At 46.2% G+C, this 26,273-nt stretch overlaps 1 protein-coding gene across 2 annotated transcripts in view; it reads left to right on the top strand.

Moving 5' to 3' along the window:
* The first annotated feature begins 4,883 nt into the window (after positions 1–4,883).
* Positions 4,884–26,273, top strand: part of USP8 (ubiquitin specific peptidase 8) — a 95,523-nt gene continuing 74,133 nt past the window's right edge. For both annotated transcript variants that reach the window (XM_089685695.1, XM_089685693.1), the window contains exons 1-2: positions 4,884–5,013; positions 12,811–12,987. In XM_089685695.1, the coding sequence (XP_089541821.1) occupies positions 12,884–12,987 (104 nt within the window). In that variant the 5' untranslated portion in view covers positions 4,884–5,013; positions 12,811–12,883. The remainder of the gene's footprint in view (positions 5,014–12,810; positions 12,988–26,273) is intronic.

Raw genomic sequence — 26,273 nt, 5'->3', positions numbered from 1 at the left:
GTGGGAAAGGGATATCTTGGTAGAGAAGGAAATCTCGGTGTGGAAGGGACATCTCAGTAGCGAAGGATATCTCAGTAGGTGAGGGAAGGTATATCTCAGTGGAAAGAGAGATTTCAGGTGAGTAGAGTGTCTCAGTAGGTGAGGGAAGGGATATCTCGGTGGAGTTATTTCAGGTGAGTAGAGTGTCTCAGTAGGCAAGGGAAGGGATATCTTGATAGAGGAGGGTGTCTTGGTGGGGATGGGATATCTCGGTAGAGAATATCTCGGTATGGAGGGGAAGGGATATCTCGGTAGAGAATATCTCGGTATGGAGGGGAAGGGATATCTCGGTAGAGAAGGATGTCTTGGTGGGAAAGGGATATCCCAGCAGAGAAGATTATCTCAGCATGGAAGGGAATGGATTTTTTCGGTGGAGGAGGGGGTCTTGTTGGAAAGGGATATTTTTGGTAGAGAAGAAAAGTGGCTAATTGGCTAGCACTTCTGCCTCGCAGAACTAGGGGCATCAGTTTGAATCCCAACCATGGCACTACCTGCATATTTTCATGTTCTCCCTGTGCCTGCGTGGTTTCCTCCAGGTACTCTAGTTTCCTCCCACACTCCAAAGACATGCTGGTAGGTTAATTGGCTCATCTAATTTGGCCCTAGTATGTGTATGTATGAATGAGTAAAGGACTTTAGATTGTAAGCTCCTTGAGGGTTAGGGACTGATGTGAATGTACAATATATGTAAAGTGCTGCGTAAATTGACGGTGCTATATAAGTACCTGAAATAGAGGATATCTCAGTAGGTGAGGGAAGGTACACTATATTGCCAAAACCCCTCCAAATCATTGGATTCAGGTGCTACAATCACCTCCATGGCCACAGGTGTATAAAATCAAGCACGTAGGCATGCAGACTGCTTCTACAAACATTTGTGAAGGAATGGGTCGCTCTCAGGAGCTCAGTGAATTCAAGCGTGGTACCGTGATAGGTTGCCACCTGTGCAATAAGTCCATCCATGACATTTCCTTGCTCCTAAATATTCCATGGTCAACTATTAGTGGTATTATAACAAAGATTAAGCAACTGGGAACAGCAACTCAGCCATGTAGTGATACGCCACATAAAATGACAGAGTGGGGTCAGCGCATGCTGAAGCGCACAGAAGTCACCAACTGTCTGCAAAGTCAATAGCTAAAGACCTCCAAACTTCGTGTGTCCTTCAGATTAGCACAACAGTGCATAGGGAGCTTCATGGAATGGGTTTCCATGGCCAAGCAGCTGCATCCAAGCCTTACATCACTGGACTCTAGAGCAGTGGAGACATGTTCTCTGGAGTGATGACGCACGCTTCTCTGGCAATCCGATGGACATGTCTGGGTTTGGCTGTTGCCAGGAGAATGGTACTTGTCTGACTGCATTGTGCCAAATGTAGTTTGGTGGAGGGGGATTATGGTGTGGGGTTGCTCTTCAGGGGTTGGGCTTGGCCCCTTAGTTTCAGTGAAGGGAACTCTTAAGGCGTCAGCATACCAAGACATTATGAACAATTTCATGCTTCCATCTTTGTGGGAACAATTTGGGGATGGCCCCTTTCTGTTCCAACATGACTGCGCACCAGTGCACAAAGCAATGTCCATAAAGACATGGATGAGTGAGTTTGGGGTGGAGGAACTTGACTGGCCTGCACAGAGTCCTGAACTCAACCAGATAGAATACCTTTGGGATGAATTATAGTGGAGACTGCGAGCCAGGCCTTCTCGTTCAACATCAGTGCCTAACCTCACAAATGCGCTTCTGGAATAATGGTCAAATATTCCCATAGACACCCTCCTAAACCTTATGGACAGTCTTCCCAGAAGAGTTGAAGCTCTTATAGCTGCAGAAGGTGGGCCAACTCAATATTGAACCCTATGGACTAAGAAATACTTTTGGCAATATAGTGTATATCTCAGTGGGGGATGGATATCTTGGCGAGGAAGGGATATCCCGCTGCAGGAGGGTGTCTCGGTAGATGAGAAAGATGAATCTCGGTGGGAAAGGGATATCCCGGTAGAGAAGGATATCCTGGTAGGTGAGGAAGGGTGTCTCAATAGGTGAGGAAGGTATACGTTGGTGGAGGACAGTGTCTCGGTAGGTGAGGGAAGGTATATGTCGGTGGGGAAGGGATGGGAAATCCTGGTGGAGGCGGGTGTCTCCGTAAGCGAGGAAGGGATATCTCGGTGAGGAAGGGAAGGCATCTCTTGGTAGAGGAGGGTGTCTCGGTAAGTGAGGGAAGGTATACCTTGGTGGGGAAGGGATATTCTGGTGGAAGAGGGTGTCTCGGTAGATAAGGGAAAGTATATCATGATTGAGGAGGGTGTCTCTGTAGGTGAGGAAGGTATACTGTATCTATGTGGGGAAGGAAAGGTATATCTCGGTGAAGGAGGGAAGGGATATCCCTGTAGGTGAGGGAACGTATATCTCGGTAGGGAAGGGATATCCCAGTGGAGAAGGGTGTCTCAGTAGATGAGGGAAGGTATATCACGATAGAGGAGGGTGTCTCTGTAGGTGAGAGAAGGTATATGTCAGTGAAGGAGAGTGTCTCGGCAGGTGAGGAAGGTATATGTCGGTGGGGAAGGGATATCCTGGTGGACGAGGGTGTCTCGGTAGGTGAGGAAGGGATATCTCGGTGGGGAGGGGAAGGAATATCCCGGTGAGGAAGGTATATCCTAGTGGAAGAGAGTGTCTCGGTAGGTGAGGAAGGTATGTCGGTGGAGGAGGGTGTCTCAGTAGGTGATGGAAGGTATAAGATGGTGGAGGAGGGTGTCTCGGTAAGTGAGGAAAGGTATAGGACGGTGGAGAAGGGTGTCTCGGTAGATGAGGGAAGGTACTGTATATGTCAGTGGGGAAGAGAAGGTATACCCTGGTGGAGGAGGGTGTCTCATTAGGTGAGGGAAGGGATATGTTGTTGAAGGAGGGTGTCTCGGTAGGTAGGGAAGCGATATTTCGGTGGAGGAGGGTGTCTCGGTGGGGAAGGGATCTCCCAGTGGAGAAGGGATATGCCGGTGGAGGAGGATGTTTCGGTGGGGAAGGGAAGGGTCATCCCAGTGGGGAAGGGATATGCCGGTGGAGGAGGGTGTCTCGTGGGGAAGGGATATGCCGGTGGAGGAGGGTGTCTCGGTGGGGAAGGGATATGCCGGTGGAGGAGGGTGTCTCGGTGGGGAAGGGATATGCCGGTGGAGGAGGGTGTCTCGGTGGGGAAGGGATATGCCGGTGGAGAAGGGTGTCTCGGTGGGGAAGGGATATGCCGGTGGAGGAGGGTGTCTCGGTGGGGAAGGGATATGCCGGTGGAGGAGGGTGTCTCGGTGGGGAAGGGAAGGGATATCCCGGGGGAAGAGGGTGTCTCAGTAGGGAAGGGAAAGGATATCCTGGTGAAGGAGGGTGTCTCGGTGTGGAAGGGATATCCCGGGGGGGAGGAGGGTGCCTCCGTAGGGAAAGGATAGTACGTTGGAGAGAGTCTCGGTAAGGAAGGTATATTCTGGTGGGGAGGATGGAGTCTCAGTGGGGTAAGGAAGGTATATCCCGCTGGAGGAGGGAGTCTTGGTCTGTAAGGGGGATATAGCTCGGGGGGAGGAGGGAGTCTTGGTCGGTGAAGAAGGGAAGGTAAGGGGGGTATACCTCGGGTGGAGCAGGGAGTCTCGGTTGGTGAAGAAGGGAAGGTATACCCTGGGGGGAGGACGGTGTCTTGGTTGATGAAGAAGGGATGCCCCGGGGGAGGAAGGTGTCTCGGTTGGCGAGGAGGGGAAGGTATACCCCGGGGTAGGAGGGAGTCTCGGTGAGGAAGGGAAGGTATACCCTAGGGGAGGACGGTGTCTCGGTCGGTGAAGAAGGGAAGGTATACCGCGGGGGGACGGTGTCTCGGTCAGTGAGGAAGGGGAGGTATACCCCGGGGGGAGGACGGTGTCTCGGTGAGGAAGGGAAGGTATACCCCGGGGGAGGACGGTGTCTCGGTGAGGAAGGGAAGGTATACCCCGGGGGAGGACGGTGTCTCGGTGAGGAAGGGAAGGTATACCCCGGGGGAGGACGGTGTCTCGGTCAGTGAAGAAGGGGAGGTATACCCCGGGGGAGGACGGTGTCTCGGTCAGTGAAGAAGGGGAGGTATACCCCGGGGGAGGACGGTGTCTCGGTGAGGAAGGGAAAGTATACCCCGGGGGAGGACGGTGTCTCGGTCGGTGAAGAAGGGGAGGTATACCCCGGGGGGAGGACGGTGTCTCGGTCGGTGAAGAAGGGGAGGTATACCCCGGGGGGAGGACGGTGTCTCGGTCGGTGAAGAAGGGGAGGTATACCCCGGGGGAGGACGGTGTCTCGGTCGGTGAAGAAGGGGAGGTATACCCCGGGGGGAGGACGGTGTCTCGGTGAGGAAGGGAAGGTATACCCCGGGGGAGGACGGTGTCTCGGTGAGGAAGGGAAGGTATACCCCGGGGGAGGACGGTGTCTCGGTGAGGAAGGGAAGGTATACCCTGGGGGAGGACGGTGTCTCGGTCAGTGAAGAAGGGGAGGTATACCCCGGGGGAGGACGGTGTCTCGGTCAGTGAAGAAGGGGAGGTATACCCCGGGGGAGGACGGTGTCTCGGTGAGGAAGGGAAAGTATACCCCGGGGGAGGACGGTGTCTCGGTCGGTGAAGAAGGGGAGGTATACCCCGGGGGGAGGACGGTGTCTCGGTCGGTGAAGAAGGGGAGGTATACCCCGGGGGGAGGACGGTGTCTCGGTCGGTGAAGAAGGGGAGGTATACCCCGGGGGAGGACGGTGTCTCGGTCGGTGAAGAAGGGGAGGTATACCCCGGGGGGAGGACGGTGTCTCGGTCGGTATTGGAAGTTTGAATGTAGCGCTCGGTGAGCTCAGTGTGTGGCTCCGCCCCCCGGTGATGTCATCACGCCGTCCGCCCTCTGTCACCTCACGGAAAAACATTGTGAAGCCATTTTGGTGTGTCAGTGTCCGCCGTGTGATGAGCGGAGCCCCGGGGAGGAGGACGGGGGACCGGGATGTGTTCGGTAAGTTTGTACCGGTGATAGGGGTGGGGGAGCGGATGTCGGTGTACACGGTGTGCCGGGACAGATCACCTCCGAGTCATCACACTGGAGGAGTCATGTGACCGAGTCCTGCCGCACCGAGGTGTCAGGATCACTCTTCATGCCGCACACGTGACCCAGTTATCGGGTGATAGTCTATAGTATACAGTGTGCCTGTGCTGTGTGTACACCGATCTGTATAGGATGTCATCTCTGCATGGGAGAGGTCCGGTCACTTTATTTCATATACATGGGGATCTCCAGCTTTTGAAGAGTGAGGGTAACTTCAGTGATTTGCTAGCTGGTCGGGGTCCACAATGCACTATGGGGTGTTACCGCCCCCCAGACTGCAAATGTAAAGTAGCCCCCGCTGCCCTGAGCCCCTATAAGGCCGCCCTCACACAGACGCAGAGCACAATGTGCCTTTCCTGCGCTTTGCCATAGACTTCTGTTCTATCTCACAGGTGTGGCGCACTTTCAGAAAGCGCACCAAACATGCCGGATGTAATAACCGCTTTCGGACCGCCCTATAGTAGATCTACTGCTACAGGGCGGCACGGGTGTGTAGGATCACGTATCTATATACGTCATTTTGCATATCCGGCCAGGGGGTGCACACGTGCCCTACCCACGTTGCCATTCGCAGCCGTGGCTGTCAATCACCAGGCCCTGGCCGGTGATTGCTTGCCGGTGCCCAGCGATTCAGAAGCATCTCCAATGGGGAGGAGAACTATGTGTAAAGAATACAGTTCTCCTCCCTGTCAGCTCCTGCACACTGCTTTGGTCCTCGAAACGCATCAGCCTTTTGGATGTCTAAACTCCCTATTGCGGACTGTTACTCAGCGCGGTGTTGACCCAGCTGTTCTTTTATGATGTGCCTTGACTATATTGTCGTTTGTGAGTACAACACATACTTTATTTTTTATTACACATTTTTTATGGTAATGCACTAGGCCTGTGCGCCCTCTCTTTGTTCTTTCCCCATACACTGCTTTGGATGTCAGGGCACAGCCATACAAAGCAGTGTGCTTACAGTGAAGCACAGACACAGCACACAGTTAACCTTTTGATTGCCCCTCATGTTAACCCTTTCCTGCCCAGTGCTATTAATACAGTGTCAGTTTTTTTTTTTTTAGCACTGATCACTGTATTGGTGTCAATGGGGATATCAGTGACACCAAGTCCGTTCCCCCCAGCATCAGAATGCCTGCTGCAGTCCCGCTATAATTCGCTGATCCCCGCCATTACTAGTAAAGATAAAATTTAAAAAATCCCAGTATATATACCACCATTTGTAAATGCTATAACTTGCACGTAAACCAATTAATTTACATGTATTGGGATTTTTTTTTTCAAGCAAAGACATGGAGCAGAATACATTTTGGCCTACATTTATGACGAAATTTGATATTTTTTTTTTACTGGACATGTTTAATCGCAAAAAGTCAAAAATATTGTTTTTTTTTCTCAAAACTGTTTTTATAGCGCCAAAAATAAAACCGCCCAGGCGATCAAATACCACCGAAAGAAAGCTCAAGTCATGGGAAAAAAAGGACTTAAAATTCACTTGGGTGCAGCGTTGCATGACCGCACAATTGTCAGTTAAAGTAATGCAGCGCTATATCACAAAAAATGGCCTGGTCAGGAAGGGGGGGGGGGGGGGTAAATCCTCTGGAGGGCAAGTGGTTAAAGAAGTAGATCAATGCTTTCCATTGTAGAGGAGCGATGTGTCTTATTGATGCCATATCTCTCCATAAAGAGGACCTGTCACTGCTTACTTTTATCACAAGGAATGTTTGCATGCCTTGTGATAGGAATAAAAGTGATTAAAAAAATATTTTATTTAAAGGGGCAATGTAAACGAAAAAAAAAAGTACTAAAATAAATAATTTTAGAATATTAAAGTGCTCGTGCGTAGTGGTGAACGCATACATAGGCCACGCCCACATATGTAAACGGTGTTCAAACTACACATGTGAGGTATGGCCCTGAGCAATAGCAATAATTCTCGCGCTAAACCTCCTCTGTAACTTTAGACTGGTAACCTGTAGAAATTTTAAAGGGTCACCCATGGAGATTTTTAAGTACCGTAGTTTGGTGCCATTTCACAAGTGTGCGCAATTTTAAAGCGTGACATGTTGGGTATCTATTTAGTCGGCATAACAGAATTGTAACAACAGAAATGGCGTATGCATTGTGTTTTTTTTTTTTTTAAATCATTAAAGAGTATTTTTTTTCCCTGACAACCTTGGACAGCTCTTTGGTCTTTGCCGTGGTGGAGAGTTTAGAATCTGATTGTTTGATTGCTCCTGTGGACAGGTGTTTTTTATACAGGTAACAAAATGAGATTAGCAACACTCCCTGTAAGAGACTGCTTCTAATCTCAGCTTTTTACCTGTATGAAAGACACCTGGTAGCCAGAAATCCTGCTGAATGATAGGGGATCAAATACTTATTTCCCTCATGAACAAGCAAATCAGTTCATCATTTGTTAGACATGCATTTCTTTTGATTTTTTTGTTGCTATTCTGTCTCTCAGTGTTACACCTACCATTCGATTTTTAGACCGATCATTTCTTTGTGAGTGGGCAAACATTCAAAATCATCAGAGGATCAAATAATTATTTCCTTCACTGTACCTGCTGTGTGCAGTGGTTTTGCATAGAGCAGCCCGGATCCTCCTCTTCTCGGGTCCACCTGCAAGTTCTCCTGGCCCCTCCCTCCTGTTGGGTGCCTCCACATCAAGCAGCTTACTATGGGGGCATCTGCTGGTCCATGTGTCCATTCACACATGGAGAGGCAGGTCAGCCCCGCCCCTCTCTCCTCATTGGCTTACTGGCTGTGATTGGCAGCAGTGGGAGCCAATGGCTTCTGCCTCAGCCAATGAGAAGAGGGAGTCATGGGATAGATTAGACTCCAGTGCACATCGCTGGATCAAGAGGGGGCTTAAGTGAGTATTAGGGGGGCTGCTGCACTGAGAAGGTTTTTTACCTTCATATATAGAATGCATGCAGATAAAAACCTTGAGCCTTCAGAACTGCTTTAATTTGACTTTAAAAGCCAAAGGCAGCTCACGTTTTATAAACCAGATATAATCTAGGCTGCCTATAAATGGAGTCTCGAGAGCTGACTCGCCCGCTAGCCTTGTATGTTTTTGGAACTGTAGCATTTCCTGTATCATGGAACATATTCTGGATCCATAAGATGGCCCATATGCTCCTTGTAAAGCCCATAGCCTGATGTGCAGACCAGGGAATGCCAGCTGAGATGTTGTCATCAGTCTCACAGAGATGTCAGATACTGCTGGGTCATTAAAGGCTATATTCATCTTGGTGAAGCTATGTCCTCTATAGGCTGAGCTATGTCTCAGTCATTTTATCCAGTACCTCTTTTCCCAGAATGGAGCACCTTTTGTACAGCAGCATTGTCAGTCTGGGGGAAAGAGGGGGGGGGGGGTGTGTTAGATGGACTAGCAGATTTAGATACACTAACAAACTGAAGCCAAATTCCAACTAAAACTTCATAATCTGTTACAGAAACAGTTTTTTCTCCTTTTGGGATAATTTAGTTTTCATAAATATGTAAAAGCTGTTCATTATAAACACCCCTGTCATGGTTAAATGGTTTGTCTGAACCCTGTAACTGTTACATCTACAAGAAAGCTTGTTTTTTCGTAAAACATCAGACTTACTGGCTGGATTGCCAGATTAAAGTAAAGGAAAGAAATCCTAGAAATGAAATCTAATCCAGACATCACATCTAAGAACTGATAAGCTGCACTATAATAAATGTTTGCTAAGGATTTAATATTGCTTTAATTAAGTGTTCCTTACTCCGACGCCTCCGCTACTCAGAACAAATTTTGTATTTTTTTTTTCATAGCATACATGGCCACAACAGTAAGGGCTCATGTACACTGCAGCTGATAAACTCACGTTTAGGAGCTGTTCAGCATTTTTTTCAGCAGCCCCTGAACTCTCCCTAATGTTTTCCTATGTGTCCATGTACATATCTTCGTTTACAGGCATTTGAGTGTACAGTCGTTTTTTCTAACGCAAACACCAATAAACGTGATTTACTGCGTTTAGAAGCGTTTTGCGTTTTAAAATGTTTAACTCTTCCAGTTCCCAATGCTGTACAGAGCCATTTTTCATCATGAAAAAATGCATGCAAAGCCTTTTCAGGTACTCAGATGGACAAAACACTGAACACAGGATGTTCCTACCAAGCTTGTCACACATTGTAATGACCAATTCACACCTCAGACCTCTCCCACCCTTGGAAACAAAAGATATGTCAATGACCATTTACACCTCAAATTCCTCATGAAGACCCCCTTCCAGGTGGCCTTAATGACTCCCTTCACCAGACACCTATCCCACCCTTGGAAACAAAAAAAAATGTGAATGAGCAACTCACACCTAAGCTAATGTCAACACATACTGCTGTCTCTGCTTCTACTCTCTGTATTTCTCTGAAACAGTCTTAAATAGTTAATAATTTACCACTTTTCAGTGCATTCTGGGCATTTGGGAGGTTCTCCTGTTCTTATCTTTAAAAAAACGCTTCAAAGCGCAAACGCACATAAACGCGCATAAACACGTTATGCAAACACGGCTAAACAGACATTTTGTAACCTACGTTTTCCAGCAGTCAGTTTCCATCATTCAAAAGTGTCCCGTGTACATGGGGCCTTAGTCAAACTTGCTCAAAGTACTGTAAGTGTTTAAAGTTATCCCATTCCTGGTAATTTCAGGTTGCAACACCATTTAGTTTATTTTCTTCCATTGAAAATTGAGTGTGAAAGTTCTCACTGAGCTGAAGAAATTGCTGCATTATGTCAGTGTGGGTGTCGGTGTGAAATGCTGCTTCTTCCTAGACTTGCAGTGTTGGGTTTTTTATCTTTCTTGGTGTTCTCAGCTGGATCACAAAAATGGAAGGCATGAAAAGCTTTTATGTGACCCTAGTCCTGGTGAGAAGCCAAAATTCGCAAAACAGTGCACAACATAACAGGGACAAAAACACAACATTTCTCCATTCCCAAAAATCAGCCATTTCTAGACACGGTGATGTTTTCTTCCTGGTGTAACATTAGAAGAATTTTGTTTTAAAACATTTTTTTTTAACTGTTAATGGTGTCAAATTTATTTATTTATTTCAGGTACTTATATAGCATCGTCAATTTACGCAGCACTTTACATATATATTGTACATTCACATCAGTCCCTAACCCTCAAGGGCGTACCATCTACGGTCCCTAGCTTACATTCATATACAAGGGCCAATTTTAGACAAGATCCAATTTACCTACCAGCATGTCTTTGGAGTGTGGGAGGAAACCGGAGTACCTGGAGGAAACCCACGCAGGCACAGGGAGAACATGCAAACTCCAGACAGGAGGTGCCGTGGCTGGGATTTGAACCAACGACCCGAGTACTGCCAGGTGGAAGTGCTAACCATTTAGCCACTGTGCTGCCCAAATTGACCTTTTTATTTTTTCAACTACAGACGGGAAAATTTGATGGGAAATGTTTCTCAAACAAATTTCTAAATATGAATGTGGTTTTTGTTTAGTAAATTACATAATTAAAATGTTAAAAGCAAAACAATTTTGGAGTACTTTCAAATCAACACTCTGCTTGTGTATGACCAGCTCTTTATCTTCTGCTGTTTTTTTTAAACAGATGGGTTTTAAATCTGTTTTTTCACACATCTTTGCTCAGTTGTTTAAAGTAGTTTGCCTATAAACAAGCGGTTTCAGCTGAAGCTGCCCTTCGCACTTCTTTACTACTGTATGTAATGTTAATCCCCCCCCCACCGCCACATTTGCATATGTATGCATTACTGTGCAGAGGTTATAGGCAGGTGTGAAGAAATGCTGTGAAGTAAGAATGCTTTCAAAACCTTTACCTTATTTTAATTGTTTGTCTCAATTTGCAAAATGCAATGCTAGTGAACAGAAGGAAAATCTAATCAATCATTGGTTTGACTACCCTTTGGCTTCAGACCAGCATCAATTCAATTCAGTATGCTCTTTTGAAGAAATACAAAGAAGTAGGCAAGGTTGAGGACTGTAGAAGAATGCAGCAGATGAAAGACACCTCATGCTTACTTCCCTTCCACGTGGGAAGATATCCAGCAGTGTCTTCAGCACAGAACTGGCGGAAACCAGTGGGCTCCTGGTATACCCATCTACTGTCCAGAGAAGTCTGGCCAGAAGTGGTCTTCATGGAAGAACTGCAGCCAAAAAGTCATACCTCCAAAGTGGAAACAAGGCTAAGTGACTTAGCTATGCATGAAAACATAGGAGCTGGGGAGCAGAAAAATGGCAGCAGGTGCTCTGGACTGATGAGTCAAAATTTGAATTATTTGGCTATAGCAGAAGGCAGTTTGTTCCCCGAATGGCAGGAGAATGGTACAATAATGAGTGTCTGCAGGTAACAGTGGAGCTTGGTGGAGGTTCCTTGCAAGTTTGGGGATGTATTTCTGCAAATGGAGTTGGAGATTTGGTCAGGATCAGTGTTGTCCTCAATGCTGAGAAGTACAGGTAGATACTTATCCATCATGCCATACCATCAGGGAGACACGTGATCGGCCCCAAATTTATTCTGCGGCAGGACAACGGCCCCAGACATGATGTCATTAAGAATCATCTTCAGTCTAAAGAAGAACAAGGAGTCCTGGAAGTGATGGTTTGGCCCCCACAGATCCCTGATCTGAACATCATGGAATCTGGGATTACATGAAGAGACAGAAGGATTTGAGGCAGCCTACATCCACAGAAGATCTGTGGTTAGTTCTCCAAGATGTTTGGAACAACCTACCTGTCCAGTTCCTTCAAAAACTGTGTGCAAGTGTACCTAGGAGAAGTGATACTCTTGAAGGCAAAGGGTGGTCACACCAAATATTCAGTTGATTTGGATTTCTCTTCCATTCATTTTCTTTCCGTTTTGTTAAAAATAACTAATACTTCTATTCCTAATGCCATTCTTAATTTAGTGTGTGTGTGTGTGTGTTTCCCATTTCATTTTTTTCTTAGAAGTATGGCCAAAGCATTTTTTGGTTGTACTTCTCTTGCAGGTCACAGGAGTGCACTTACTTTTGCTCTTCTGTGAAACAGTCACCTGGGAGCAGGCTATAGCCCACTGTCAGCTGACATGGCAGAGCCACGCCAGGCTCTGGAAGGATCATGACTATGTTGTTAGAATCCACCCAAGTGCCTGACTTGACAGCTGGCTCCAGCTCTCAGCGCACAGCCGACAGCCAAATCTAGCGCCCACCCCCCCTCCCCAGCCTGATGCTACAGTGAGTACTGGTTGAGAAGAGCAGAGAGCAACGACTGACAGTCACCACTCTCTGTGCTGTCTGAGAACGGAGCAGTCAGCGATCATGTGATCTCATCAGTTCTTGGTCTTAGGGCTAACGTGGGACAGCTGCAGTATAGCGGTAAGTATGCATGTTTTTTTTTTTTTTTATACATATATCACAAACTTCTCCTTTGATCAGAAAAGGTGATTAGGAACAGTATGTGACCTGTTATTATAATAGATGTTAGGCTCATTCCTTTATCATACATAAATATTTGCTCATGTTTAGTGCACTTTAGCGCTGCACAGTAATGTGTTGGATTCCTTCTCCAAGGCTGACCAATTATTTCAGTAGAATTTTTAGAGTTGCATTACCCTCAGAGTGTTTTTTGTAACAGGTGACTAACACATCATAATGTCATTCATATCAGTTTTTCCTTGTACCTTACTGTGTAACATTACTGTTTGACAGGCATAAATGATGACTAGGATGACGGGACAATCCAGTCTTTGTTGATGTGAAGAGCAGAAACTCCCAGTCCAGGATGCCTACCGTGTCAACGCTTCCCAAAGAGCTGTATCTTTCCACTTCCCTGTCTGAGCTGAATAAAAAAGCTGAAGTTAAAGCAGACACAACCAGTACAAAGAGGTATATACTTCTCTGTCTTTTCTATTTACAAAAGATAAAGGCTTCATTCACACTTCCGTGTAGTGGAAACAGGAGCACAAGTGCTTCTTCAAACACAGACTGTGCTAAAATGCGCAATGCATTTGCGGTGCCATTATTTCTTACTGGCACCCCAGATGTGAGTAGGCGCACGTTTTCCTGCTCGACAAAATGCACTTGACTCATGGCCAAAATTTATTACTCGAGCTTTGTTAGTGTTTTTGGAGAGGAAGGAGGACCATTCAAGTGAATGGCGCTGTTCTAAAAACACACAAAAAAATGCAAAGATACGCTGCAAAAATGCAGCACAATAGTATCATGCAAGTGTAAATGGGGCCTTATTGAGCTTATTTATTATACATTCCCATTAAAGTAGAGCTGAAGTTAAACATCTTCTTTTTTTTTTTCATTGTTTAATTTTGGATAGAGTAAGGAAGGGTTTTAACCCCTTTCAGGTTTTTTAATTTTGTCATCCCATTGGGGAGGTTTCTATTTGTTTCCTGTCCTGGAACCACAACAGGAAGTGAGAAGAAATTCCTCCAAAGTGAGTCTCCCCATTGGAAGATTTTCCTTCTATTCCTGTACTGGTGACCACATAGAATCTGGGAATTTCTTTCACAGTCACCATTTCATATTGGTCACCGGGTCAAATAGAAGGGGTGCAGGGACACAGCAATACAAAAAAAAAATTGACAGGTGTTCTAATCTCTCTCCACTCTATCCAAAGCTAAAAAAAACCCATGTTTTTCCTTCAGTTCTACTTTGAAGGGTAAGTTTACCTTTTCACAAAAAAATTCCTAGCCATCCCCCTGAACTCAGCTGCACATAGTGGCCATGATGGCCCGTACTCTTGGTATGCCAGTTACTATACTGCAATATACACCTCTGAGTGAATGTCCATCTTAAAGAATATGTAAACTCAACATTTCATATTCCTGATCTGTGCCTGCTGTACCATGTGCTTGTATGAAAAATATCTATTGTCTTTGTATTGTTTCCTTTGTGTGAAATCCCTGATGTTCCTGCCGGTCCCCCTGCTTTCCTATTAAAAACTGACCACAGTATTGTATACTACATGTAGGAAGGTTCAGCTGTGACAAATGGAGATGCGTTGTATGAGGTATTTTAACTTGCCCCTCTCCAACTTGTGGGCTCTATTGTCCACACAAAAACAGATTCTTAACATGACACGCAAGTGTATGCAATACAGTTCTGGTGTATTCAAACTCAGCTATGTTATGCTTGTAAACTATCTTGACTGCCTTCTATGTAACCTTACTGTTCGATTGTAAAATTTGGTGACATCTCAATAGACATTTTCTTGATTAAAAATTAAAAAAAAACCTTCAAAAAACTGACCACACTAGACAGGAGAGCACAACGTGGTCAGTTCTCTAACTGTGCTGGGAACTCAGCCTGTTCTCCAATGGTCAGACTTCCTCCCAGTGAATGGCTGTGCAGAGGGTGCCATGTAAGAAGATCAGTGTCCTGCTGTTTATCCTCCCTTATCTCCTTGCAGCTGAGAACTGAGGGTATGTGATCACTTATAAAAAGGGGGGCAAAAAGGTATTTATAATGGTTTTTTTTATATGTATACAGACAGGGTGGATTTGATTTAAATCACGATTTAAATCACGATTTAAATCACTAGTCAGTAAGCCTTGATTTAAATCCTAGTTTTCTACATAAAGACTAATTCTTGCTGGTATAAATTTAATATGCAAGTAGATGAAGATTTTTAGAATAACAACTTTTCATATTAGTTTTTTTATCCCCAGTTTAATAGGTTAATCATTCATATTTGGACAACTTTTCTGTTGTACTTAGGAAGGAGAACAATAATCATTACCTTAATAATAACAATTTAAATAGATTTATTCAACTGAAACAATAATATTCCAGCATATGGTATTTGCTGAAACAAACATCCATGTTTGTTAACTAATTTGGCGAAACAAAATATATATATTTTAAGAAACTTAGACTGTCAGCCCCTTCCTCCTCACACTTAGTTTCACTTTCTTCTTCTGCAGATCTATTCCACAACAAACAATCAGAAAAATATTGTTTCTATTCTATTCACTGAACTTCTTGAAACTTAGCACTGAAGGGGTTGATTCTGTATTCATAGGTTTGTAGAAGTTAGGATTAAGGTCTTTTTCTTAACTCTGTCATGTTATAATATTTTTGCTGTGAAGAAGAGGCATGTGATCTCCGCTGAGTCAAATTCAGTTTTGAGAACTGCAAAAGTAAACCAAACATCTGTGATAATATCTTGTAGGCAGAGAAACTGCCCAATAATCCTATTATTATTATTATTATTATACAGTATTTATAAAGTGCCAATAGTTCGCTCAGCGCTGTACATTACAAAGGGGGACAGAACATGTGACAGAACAATACCAATACAATGTGATACACGAGGGGTTCGAGGGCCCTGCTCTTTCGAGCTTACAATCTAGGAGGGAGGGGGTGGTGGCACAGGAGGAGATAGCTGTGGGGGATGGGGTGGTAGGAAGAGTGGAGGAGGTCGGCAAGTTAGCAGGGGGTGGGGTAGGCTTCCCTGAAGAGATAGGTTTTCAGGGTGAGAAGAGTAGGTGATAATCTGATGGGTTGGGCAGGGAGTTCCAGAGGATGGGTGACACCCTGGAGAAGTCCTGGAGGCGGGCATGGGAGGAGGAGACCAGGGAACTAGAGAGAAGGAGGTCTTGTGAGGAGCGGAGTGTGCGTGCTGGGTGGTACTTGGATATTAGGTCAGTGATGTAGTTCGGGGCAGTATGGTGGACAGCTTTGTACGTCAGCGTTAGGATTTTGAATTTGATCCGTTGCGCAATCGGAAGCCAGTGGAGGGATTGGCAGAGGGGGGTGGCGGAGACAGAGCGGTTAGAAAGGTGAATGAGTCTGGCAGCCGTATTCAGGATGGACTGAAGCGGGGATAGCCAGCGGCGAGGCAGGCCAGTGAGGAGGGAGTTGCAGTAGTCGAGTCGGGATATGATGAGAGAGTGGATGAGCTGTTTAGTGGTTTCTGGGGTTAGGAACGTGCGGATTTTGGCGATGTTGCGGAGGTGGAGTCTGCACGAGTTTGTTAAAGATTGGACTTGGGGCTGGAAGGATAGGTTGGAGTCCAGAATGACACCAAGTACTCTGGCCTGCAGAGCGGGTTTGATATTGGCGTTGTTGGATGTGATGTAGAAGTCAATGGGGGGTGGGGTTCGGGCTGGGGGGAAGACAAGGAGCTCGGTTTTGGAGAGGTTCAGTTTAAGGAAGTGGAGCGACATCCAGTCTGATATGTCGCTCAGTAGGTGTGTGATTCGGGCTGAGACCAAGGGGGTGAGGTGGGGGGTTGAGAGATAGATTTGTGTGTCGTCGGCATAGAGGTGGTAGTTGAAGCCGTGAGAGTGTATGAGTTGGCCAAGGGAGGAGGTATAGATGGAGAAGAGAAGGGGCCCGAGGACAGAGCCTTGAGGGACCCCAACAGAGAGGGGGAGAGAGGGGGAGGTGGTAGCATTATAGGTAACGCTGAAGGAGCGTTGTGACAGGTAGGATGAGAGCCAGGAGAGAGCAGAGTCTCTGAGGCCGAGGGAGTGTAGTTTTTTGAGGAGGAGGGGGTGGTCGACTGTGTCGAAGGCCGCAGAGAGGTCAAGGAGTAGGAGCACTGAATAGTGGCCATTAGCTTTGGCGGTTAGCAGGTCGTTGGAGAGTTTGAGTAAGGCGGTTTCGGTGGAGTGTAGGGGACGGAAGCCGGACTGTAGGGGATCGAGGAGGTTGTTGTCGTTGAGGTGAGAGCATAGGCGGGTGTAGACTAGGCGCTCGAGGAGTTTAGATGTAAATGGGAGCAGGGAGATGGGTCTGAGGTTGTTCGGGTCATTGGGGTCCAGGGAGGGCTTTTTAAGTATGGGGGTGATGTGTGCATGTTTCAGAGGGGAGGGGAAAGTGCCTGAGGAGAGGGAGAGATTGAAGATGTGGGTGAGGGAGCGTAGGATGGAGGAGGAGGAAGGTCGTAGGAGTTGTGAGGGGATAGGGTCGAGGGGGCAGGTGGTGAGGCGGGCATCAGAGAGGATCTTGGAGACTTCCTAATCCTACAAAAACCTCTGGAAGAGCATGACATTGTGAATGGATTAATGGAATTTATTTACCAAAAAAATTAAACATATACAGCCTTATTCTACATAATTAAAAAACTAATCTTTATTTCATGATGGAATAACCTTTGGATGGTAATATATTTTCCTCAAAAAGCATTTTTATTCAAAAAAATCCGTTTTAAATAAAAAAAATCTGATTTTTTTTTTTTTTTTTTTTTTTTTTTTTTTTTAAATCATTGATTTTTATCCACCCTGTATACAGAAATGTTTTGCCTTTCATTTCTACTTTAAACTGAATGGGTTGTTTTACAAGGTGAGGGTTTATATATATGTTAAAGTGGTTCTAAAGGCTGAAGGTTTTTTGCCTTCATGTATTCTATGCATAAAGGTAAAAAACCTTCTGTGTGTGGCCATCCCAATCCTTACATGAGCTCCCTCCGATCCAGCGACGTTCTCGGCAGCCTCTGCTGTCTGAGGTCTCTTCCTTCTCATTGGCTGAGACAGCAGCAAGAGCCCATTGGCTTCTGTTGGTGTCAATCACAGCAAGTGAGCCAATGAGGAGAGAGTGGGGGGGGATGGGGCAAGGCCGAGCCATGGCTCTGTGTCTTATGGACTCATAGAGCAGTGGCTCCGGGACGAACACACAGCGGTGCCCCCAGGACGAGCAGCTTTCCCTGGAGGCATTGCTTGAGGGGTAGGAGCCAGGAGTGCTGGCGGAAACCCGAAAAGACGAGGATCACTTGGCAACCCTGGGAGCTATGGATGCCGGTGGCATGGCATCACAGCTCCTTGATTTTCAGCACTGCTATTGGACCCTGCTGTGTACAGAGAAATACTGGAGCTTTGCAACCTCATAGAAAAACAAAAAAATAAAATAAACATTCAGGAAGCTATTTTTTACAAACTGTATACAGATCGGATCAGTGCTAATTGGAACAACATTTAATTGGTCAGTTATTGTGTTGCCTTTCTTTCTACTTTAATATATTGCAGCTGAACAGTCTTTAGATTTGTTTGTTTGCATTAGTTTTCCTTTTTCATGTTTTTTTTTTTTGTTTGATTTTCACCTGGTAATCTTCCAAATAACACAACTTTATCCCTGGGTGGCTACCCTCACTCCTTCACTTCATCTATAGAATGAGTCATGGTTGCCACCCACATGGAAAGTGACAGACTTGACATTTCTGGCCAGATCAGGTATATTTTGTACTGGTTAAATAAATGTTCTCAGCCTTGAAAATGAACACTAACAAGACCATCACGAATGAGAACTAGTAAGCTGCACTCTGAATACATTTTTATATTGGGTTTAGATATACTTGAATGGCTTGGCCCCATTGTACATTGTAGCATCTTGTACTGAATACTAGTTTTACCTTTCCATGAACCCGCAGCAGAAGGTTTAGCACTGATTGTTATCTAAAGAACAGATTTCCTGTGGGTGGTTATTTTGAGTTGGCTGTTCTGTAATTCTGCAGTTCTCTATAATTTCGTGGTGCTGCATGAGTTTTCTAGAAGAGTGATTTTAGGTGATCCAGGGGTCTTGAAGGTAAAAAAAAAAAAAGTGAAATTAGGCTTACTGAACTTGGGATTCCTCTAGAAGTTGGAAATCATTGCAGTAGGCACCACTACTACAGGGATTGCTGTTCGCTTCCGAGACGCGCTGAGTGGCCAAAATGTGGTTAAGAAAAAGGATAAAAAAGTAAATGATGCAGCGCTACTCCAAAGCTACAAATCACACAATATAACCTAATATATACGTAATATAAATAAATGTAAAAGCAATATATAAAGTGACACAACGTGCAAAGAATCTAAATGTGACCTGATCCTCCTGGGATCTCCAGATATCTAACCATGCCCTGTTCCTCAACGGATCCAGAAGTGAACAAAGTGGATACTAAACCACCACAATGATGGTAATAGCAGAGATATGTGAACCAATACTAAAAAGTATGGTACAAAAGTGGATAAATCCTGAGTGGGATCTGAAGTAATGGTGAATATAAAATATATATAAACTAGTCCAAATGGGGACTAATAAGTGATATGTCCAACAATTGGACTCAAATCAAGAAAACTGCATAAACATGCAAGTGCAAAATGTGGTAAAGTTGCCTCAATGAGGTTTTTCAGAAATTGATGCCCTGCACTAGGAGCAAACATTAAGGTGATATTTTGTTCAGCTTGCACAAAGACTTCTGACATTTCTGCATCAAATGTTTTGGAAATAATCCCGTAAGATTTAAGTAAGTGTACAAATGTCTCTTTCAATCAAATAATATTTGTTTTGCCTGACGATCACCTTTAACCCCTTGATGCCGACGTCACACAAATATGCGGCCTCACAGAACTGGGCTTTGTTCCGTGGGGCCGCATATTTGTGTACCTGTCTTCCTGCTGGGAGCGCGCTGCACAACGGGCTCCCAGCACAAATACTGCGGTGTCACTGAGAGCCCCAGGTGCCCTTCTAACGATCGGGACTCCTGATTCTGGGTCACATGATTGCTGTGATAGCCTCTGATTGGCTATCACAGTGATCAGTCACTGTACAGCCCGCCCCCCTTGTGTTTTTTTTTCTCTCTATGAATGGAGGAGAGAGATACATTGTATCTCTCTAACTCCTGGCATAGAGGGGAAAAAATGTTTGTTAAAAAAAAAAAAAAGATAAATATTAAAAAATGAAAAAAAAATGCCTAGTTCAAGGTTTGATCTAGTTCAATGCCAGGGTAAGTCAGTGTCAGGGTCAAAGGTCACGGGCAGAAACTCAGGGTCAAAGGATTTAAAAAAAAAAAAAAAGCATTGTCAGTGTGTTTTGGGTAAAAAAAACAAAAAATACAAAATCTGGGCTGTATTACGGGTACAAACAACAAATAACATACACATATATGGTATCGCTGCGATCGTCGAGCTGGAAAATTTATTTTGGGTTGTTCTTTGTTGGTAGGTTATGGTAGTAACAAGAAACACACAGCTAAATTTAAAAAAAGATTTATTTATTTTTTTAAATATTTTGGGCCAGTTTTCCTTTGATAATAAAAATAAAATTAGGAGATATCCATTACCAGTTACCACCAAATGAAAGCCCAATTTGTCCTGCAAAAAACGCGGTATAATTCACCTGGATGTACAAAGTAGTGATGATATGTCTGGTTTTACTAACACATGTCAACGTTGCAAATTTGTGCTTAGGCATTTAGATTTGTTTTACCCTTAGGTGGGAAGGGGTTAAAGCCACCATGCTAAAATGCTGCTTCTTAGTTTACACATTTTAGCAGATTGACTGAGCATTGGGGAGTATAAAAGCGAAGGTACACAAATGACATGTATGGTTCCAAGTCTTGTAGGACAGGAAGTGATGGGAATTCTATAGAATGTAAGCACACACAACACATGTTTAGTGCAGGGGAAGGGTTAGAGCTTCTGATGATGGTGTTTAGAGATGAGCGAATCGAAGTATCCGAAGTGGAATTCGAGTCGAATATCGGAAAAATTTCGATTCGTGCCGAATCCGAAAAACAGCCTAATTCGGACGCGCGAATCGAAATTTTTCCGAAAATGGCGGCTGACATGTGCGGCGACGGAGCGGGGATGTCGGGGAAGGCGCGCAGACAAGGCGCGCTGCCCCATAATGCATTCCTCAACGACATGTGATCGCATCAGCCAATCAGCAGCCAGCCAGCCAGCACTGTGTAATGGTCGAGGTATATATAGCGGCCATTTTGGAAATCTTCATTTGCCTGCAGTCATTGAACAGAGGCAGACCGCTCTGTACTAGGGACAGGGACAGAGTTAGGGCCACAGAAACGAGAATTGGGGACAGAGAGAAGTTACTTAGGGACAGAGAACCATTACTCAGGGACACAGACTTGTTAATGAGGGCCACAGAATCGTTATTTAGGGACAAAGAAACGCTAGTTAGGGCCACAGAATTCATACTCAGGGACAGACAGAATTTTCACTCAGTGCCAGAGAATTGTTACTTAGGGCCACAGAAACGTTATTAGGGCCACAGAATTTTTACTCAGGGACAGACAGAATTGTTACTGAGTGCCAGAGAATTGTTACTCAGGGACAGACAGAATTGTTACTGAGTGCCAGAGAATTCTTACTCAGGGCCACAGAATTCATTCTCAGGGACAGACAGAATTGTTACTCAGGGACAGACAGAATTGTTACTGAGTGCCAGAGAATTGTTACTCAGGGACAGACAGAATTGTTACTGAGTGCCAGAGAATTGTTACTCAGGGACAGACAGAATTGTTACTGAGTGCCAGAGAATTGTTACTCAGGGACAGACAGAATTGTTACTGAGTGCCAGAGAATTGTTACTCGCACAGACACAAAATTGTTATTGCACAGACACAGAATTGTTACTCGCACAGACAGAATTGTTACTCGGGGCCACAGAATTCATACTCAGGGACAGACAGAATTGTTACTGAGTGCCAGAGAATTGTTACTCAGGGACAGACAGAATTGTTACTGAGTGCCAGAGAATTGTTACTCAGGGACAGACAGAATTGTTACTGAGTGCCAGAGAATTGTTACTCAGGGACAGACAGAATTGTTACTGAGTGCCAGAGAATTGTTACTCGCACAGACACAAAATTGTTACTTGCACAGACACAAAATTGTTACTCGCACAGACACAGAATTGTTACTCAGGGCCACAGAATTCATACTCAGGGACAGACAGAATTGTTACTGAGTGCCAGAGAATTGTTACTCAGGGACAGACAGAATTGTTACTGAGTGCCAGAGAATTGTTACTCAGGGACAGACAGAATTGTTACTGAGTGCCAGAGAATTGTTACTCGCACAGACACAAAATTGTTACTTGCACAGACACAGAATTGTTACTCGCACAGACACAGAATTATTACTCAGGGCCACAGAATTCATACTCAGGGACAGACAGAATTGTTACTGAGTGCCAGAGAATTGTTACTCAGGGACAGACAGAATTGTTACTGAGTGCCAGAGAATTGTTACTCAGGGACAGACAGAATTGTTACTGAGTGCCAGAGAATTGTTACTCGCACAGACACAAAATTGTTACTTGCACAGACACAGAATTGTTACTCGCACAGACACAGAATTGTTACTCAGGGCCACAGAATTCATACTCAGGGACAGACAGAATTGTTACTGAGTGCCAGAGAATTGTTACTCAGGGACAGACAGAATTGTTACTGAGTGCCAGAGAATTGTTACTCGCACAGACACAAAATTGTTACTTGCACAGACACAGAATTGTTACTCGCACAGACACAGAATTGTTACTCAGGGCCACAGAATTCATACTCAGGGACAGACAGAATTGTTACTGAGTGCCAGAGAATTGTTACTCAGGGACAGACAGAATTGTTACTGAGTGCCAGAGAATTGTTACTCAGGGACAGACAGAATTGTTACTGAGTGCCAGAGAATTGTTACTCGCACAGACACAAAATTGTTACTTGCACAGACACAGAATTGTTACTCGCACAGACACAGAATTGTTACTGAGTGCCAGAGAATTGTTACTCAGGGACAGACAGAATTGTTACTGAGTGCCAGAGAATTGTTACTCAGGGACAGACAGAATTGTTACTGAGTGCCAGAGAATTGTTACTCAGGGACAGACAGAATTGTTACTGAGTGCCAGAGAATTGTTACTCGCACAGACACAAAATTGTTACTTGCACAGACACAGAATTGTTACTCGCACAGACACAGAATTGTTACTCAGGGCCACAGAATTCATACTCAGGGACAGACAGAATTGTTACTGAGTGCCAGAGAATTGTTACTCAGGGACAGACAGAATTGTTACTGAGTGCCAGAGAATTGTTACTCGCACAGACACAAAATTGTTACTTGCACAGACACAGAATTGTTACTCGCACAGACACAGAATTGTTACTCAGGGCCACAGAATTCATACTCAGGGACAGACAGAATTGTTACTGAGTGCCAGAGAATTGTTACTCAGGGACAGACAGAATTGTTACTGAGTGCCAGAGAATTGTTACTCAGGGACAGACAGAATTGTTACTGAGTGCCAGAGAATTGTTACTCGCACAGACACAAAATTGTTACTTGCACAGACACAGAATTGTTACTCGCACAGACACAGAATTGTTACTCGCACAGACACAGAATTGTTACTCAGGGCCACAGAATTCATACTCAGGGACAGACAGAATTGTTACTGAGTGCCAGAGAATTGTTACTCAGGGACACCTAATCGTTGAATTAAATAGTATGTCAGACAACATGCAGAGGAGTGGCAGAGGAGGCAATGTTTTAGGAGCGAGCAGACGTGGCAGCAGAGGAAGGGGTCGAGGCAGCAGTATTCGCAGCCAGAGGCCAGTGCTCCCGGTGTCATCCAGCGGTCGTGTCTCCACCGACAACCCTGCCGTCATTGATTGGTTGGCTCGGTCGTCTTCCTCTTCCCAGGTCACCTCTGACACCTACAGCCAACGGTCGGTGGGTACGTCAGACACAACCGTTAGTTGGCATGGCCCGGGACCAAGCCCACTGAAATCACGTGTCCTCTACCTGCCCCTGTCCTTTGCTGTTCCCTCACCAAGCGAAGTATCGCATGCTGTGGGCTCAGCCCCACTGTACAGTGAGGAAGAGCTAACAGAGGGCGGTCAGGAACGGGGGGAGACATCGGCCTTTTCAGCAGCCAAGCGAACAAGTACTGGCGAGGAGAGTGGCTCGGTAGCCGGTCTAGAGACAGGTCTGTCTCCTGACCCAGACGCAGCCGAGGGGGCTAGTAGTGAGGCGGAGACCCTACTTGATGATGAGGAGGTTGATCGCACTTGGCAGCCTCATCGTCATCAGGCAATTTCTTCCGCATCATCAGGAGAAGAGGGTGGCAGCTTGGCAGCGAGCAAAACAGTCGGTGGGTTGCCCAGGAGACAGCAGCAGGGTCGCATCAGTGTCAGTGGAGCCAAACGTCCACGGAGTAGAGCACCAGCTCCACTGCAGCCTACCACCACGGCCAGTAGTGGTGCCGGTGCGCACGGAGGAAGTAGCAGTCAGCCAGTGAAGAGTAGCGGGGGCAAAGTTTCCTACTCGGTGGTGTGGCAATTTTTCCTCAAGCCGCCCGAGGAAGTAAACGTAGCCGTATGTCGACTATGTGGCCAGAAATGCAAGCGTGGCCAGGGGGCCCATGTTGGGACTACAGCGTTGCGTCAGCATATGCAGCGTCACCATTCGGTGGCCTGGGAAAACCGTGATAAACATACGGCGGTTCTGCCTGCCCCAGCCCCCGCTCCATCACCCGCTCCGTTACTTGCTCCGTCACCCGACGTCGTCAATCGCCCTCTATCAGCCAGTCAAGGCTCCAACACCTCTGCTGAGGGGAGTTGTCGCTCGTTGGCATCTTCCGCTCGTTCAGATGCTCCTTCTCCTGCTACTCCTCTTCTCGGATTCCGTCAACAGTCTTTCTTGGAATCCGTATCCAAGAGACAACAGTTTGCGAGCACGCACCCGACGGTGCAAAAGCTGAACGTCCTCCTGTCCAAGTTGCTGGTGCTGCAGTCCCTCCCTTTCCAACTGGTGGACTCAGCACCTTTCCGAGAAATGATGGCTTGTGCCGCGCCGCGGTGGAGAGTGCCAAGCCGTCATTTCTTTGCCCAAAAGGCAGTGCCAGCCCTGCATTCACATGTAGAAGAGATGGTGGGCCAGTCTTTGAGCATGTCGGTCTCTGCCAAAGTGCACGGCAGCGCCGACGTGTGGAGCTGTAACTACGGTCAGGGACAGTACATGTCATTTACGGCCCACTGGGTGAACGTGGTGCCGGCACAGCCGCACCAGCAACTTGGACAGGTCACGACGCTTTTGCCTCCACGTTTGCACGTCCTTGGTCCAGCAAGCATGTCCGCCTCTACCACCTCTTTTTCCGCCGTGTCCTCAGCCGCCACCCCCGTGCCAAGTCCCATTACCCGACCGGCATATCACATGTGCAGGGCGCAACGGTGTCACGCTGTGCTGCACCTGGTATGCCTTGGCGAACGTAGTCACACAGGGGAGGAACTGCTGAGTGTAATGAACAGAGAAATCGACAGATGGCTGTCTCCGCGCAAACTAAAAATCGGAACCATGTTGACTGACAACGGAAAGAACATGGTGTCTGCTCTGCGTCAAGGAAGGTTGTGCCATGCGCCATGCATGGCTCACGTGTTCAATCTGGTTGTCAAGCGGTTCCTAAAATCCACCATCCCACTGCAAGACATCCTTAAAATGTCACGTAAACTGTGCATGCATTTCAGCCATTCCTACACCGCAAAGAACACCCTCATTGAGCTGCAGCGGCAGAACGGAATTCCACAGCATCGCCTGATCTGCGACGTTGCAACAAGGTGGAATTCAACCCTACACATGTTAGACCGCCTTTACGAGCAGCGAAAGGCCATCACCGATTTCCTGATGTTACAAGCGGATAAAGGTACTCCCCTGTGTAACTTAGATGTCAGCCATTGGCAGCTCATGCGTGACACCTGCCGCTTGCTCAGGCCCTTTGAGGAGGCCACGCTATTCGTGAGTCGGCAGGACTATGGGATGAACGACGTCATTCCTCTGTTGCACGTCCTGGAACAAATGCTGTTAACAATGGCTGGTCAGGGTGCGGTAGACGTGGCGCACAGATCTCAACGCCACATGACCCCTGTGGGGGCAGGACAGGAAGAAGAGGAGGAGGTAGAGGAGGACATTTGTGCTCAGGAATTATTGAGTGAAATGGGTGGTTTTTCCACTCAGCGGACAGGAGTGGAGGAGCAGGAGCATCTGGTAGAGGAGGAGGAGGAGGAGACAGAGGACCCAGACGCACCGTGGCAGTATGCTGTGGAGATGGAGGCAGGGAGTCCCTCGCATTCCTTGGCACAAATGGCCCATAGCATGCTCGGTTGCTTGCGTAGCGACAGCCGAATAATAACCATCAGACAGAGGGATGACTTTTGGCTGTCCACCTTGTTGGACCCTCGCTACCGGTCCAAAATGGTGGCCTTTTTCACACCTGCTGAGAGGGAGGCCAAAATTACGTACTATAAAAACCACCTATGTAGTCAGTTGGTCTCTGCCTTTGTGCGCCAACGTCCATCCTCAGACACTGTGGGCCCTGTGCGCTCGCGTTCCGCTGGCATGGCAGCAGGGGAGGGGTGGGGTGGTAGGAGCAGTGGCAGCTCCACC

The sequence above is a fragment of the Staurois parvus genome, unplaced genomic scaffold, assembly GCF_062004578.1.
Source record: "Staurois parvus isolate SC_StPar_1 unplaced genomic scaffold, SC_StPar_1.0 ptg000381l, whole genome shotgun sequence".
In the NCBI taxonomy this organism is placed as follows: Eukaryota; Metazoa; Chordata; class Amphibia; order Anura; family Ranidae; genus Staurois; species Staurois parvus.
Note: the sequence above shows the minus strand (reverse complement) of the source record. Positions and strands in the feature narration are given on the sequence as shown.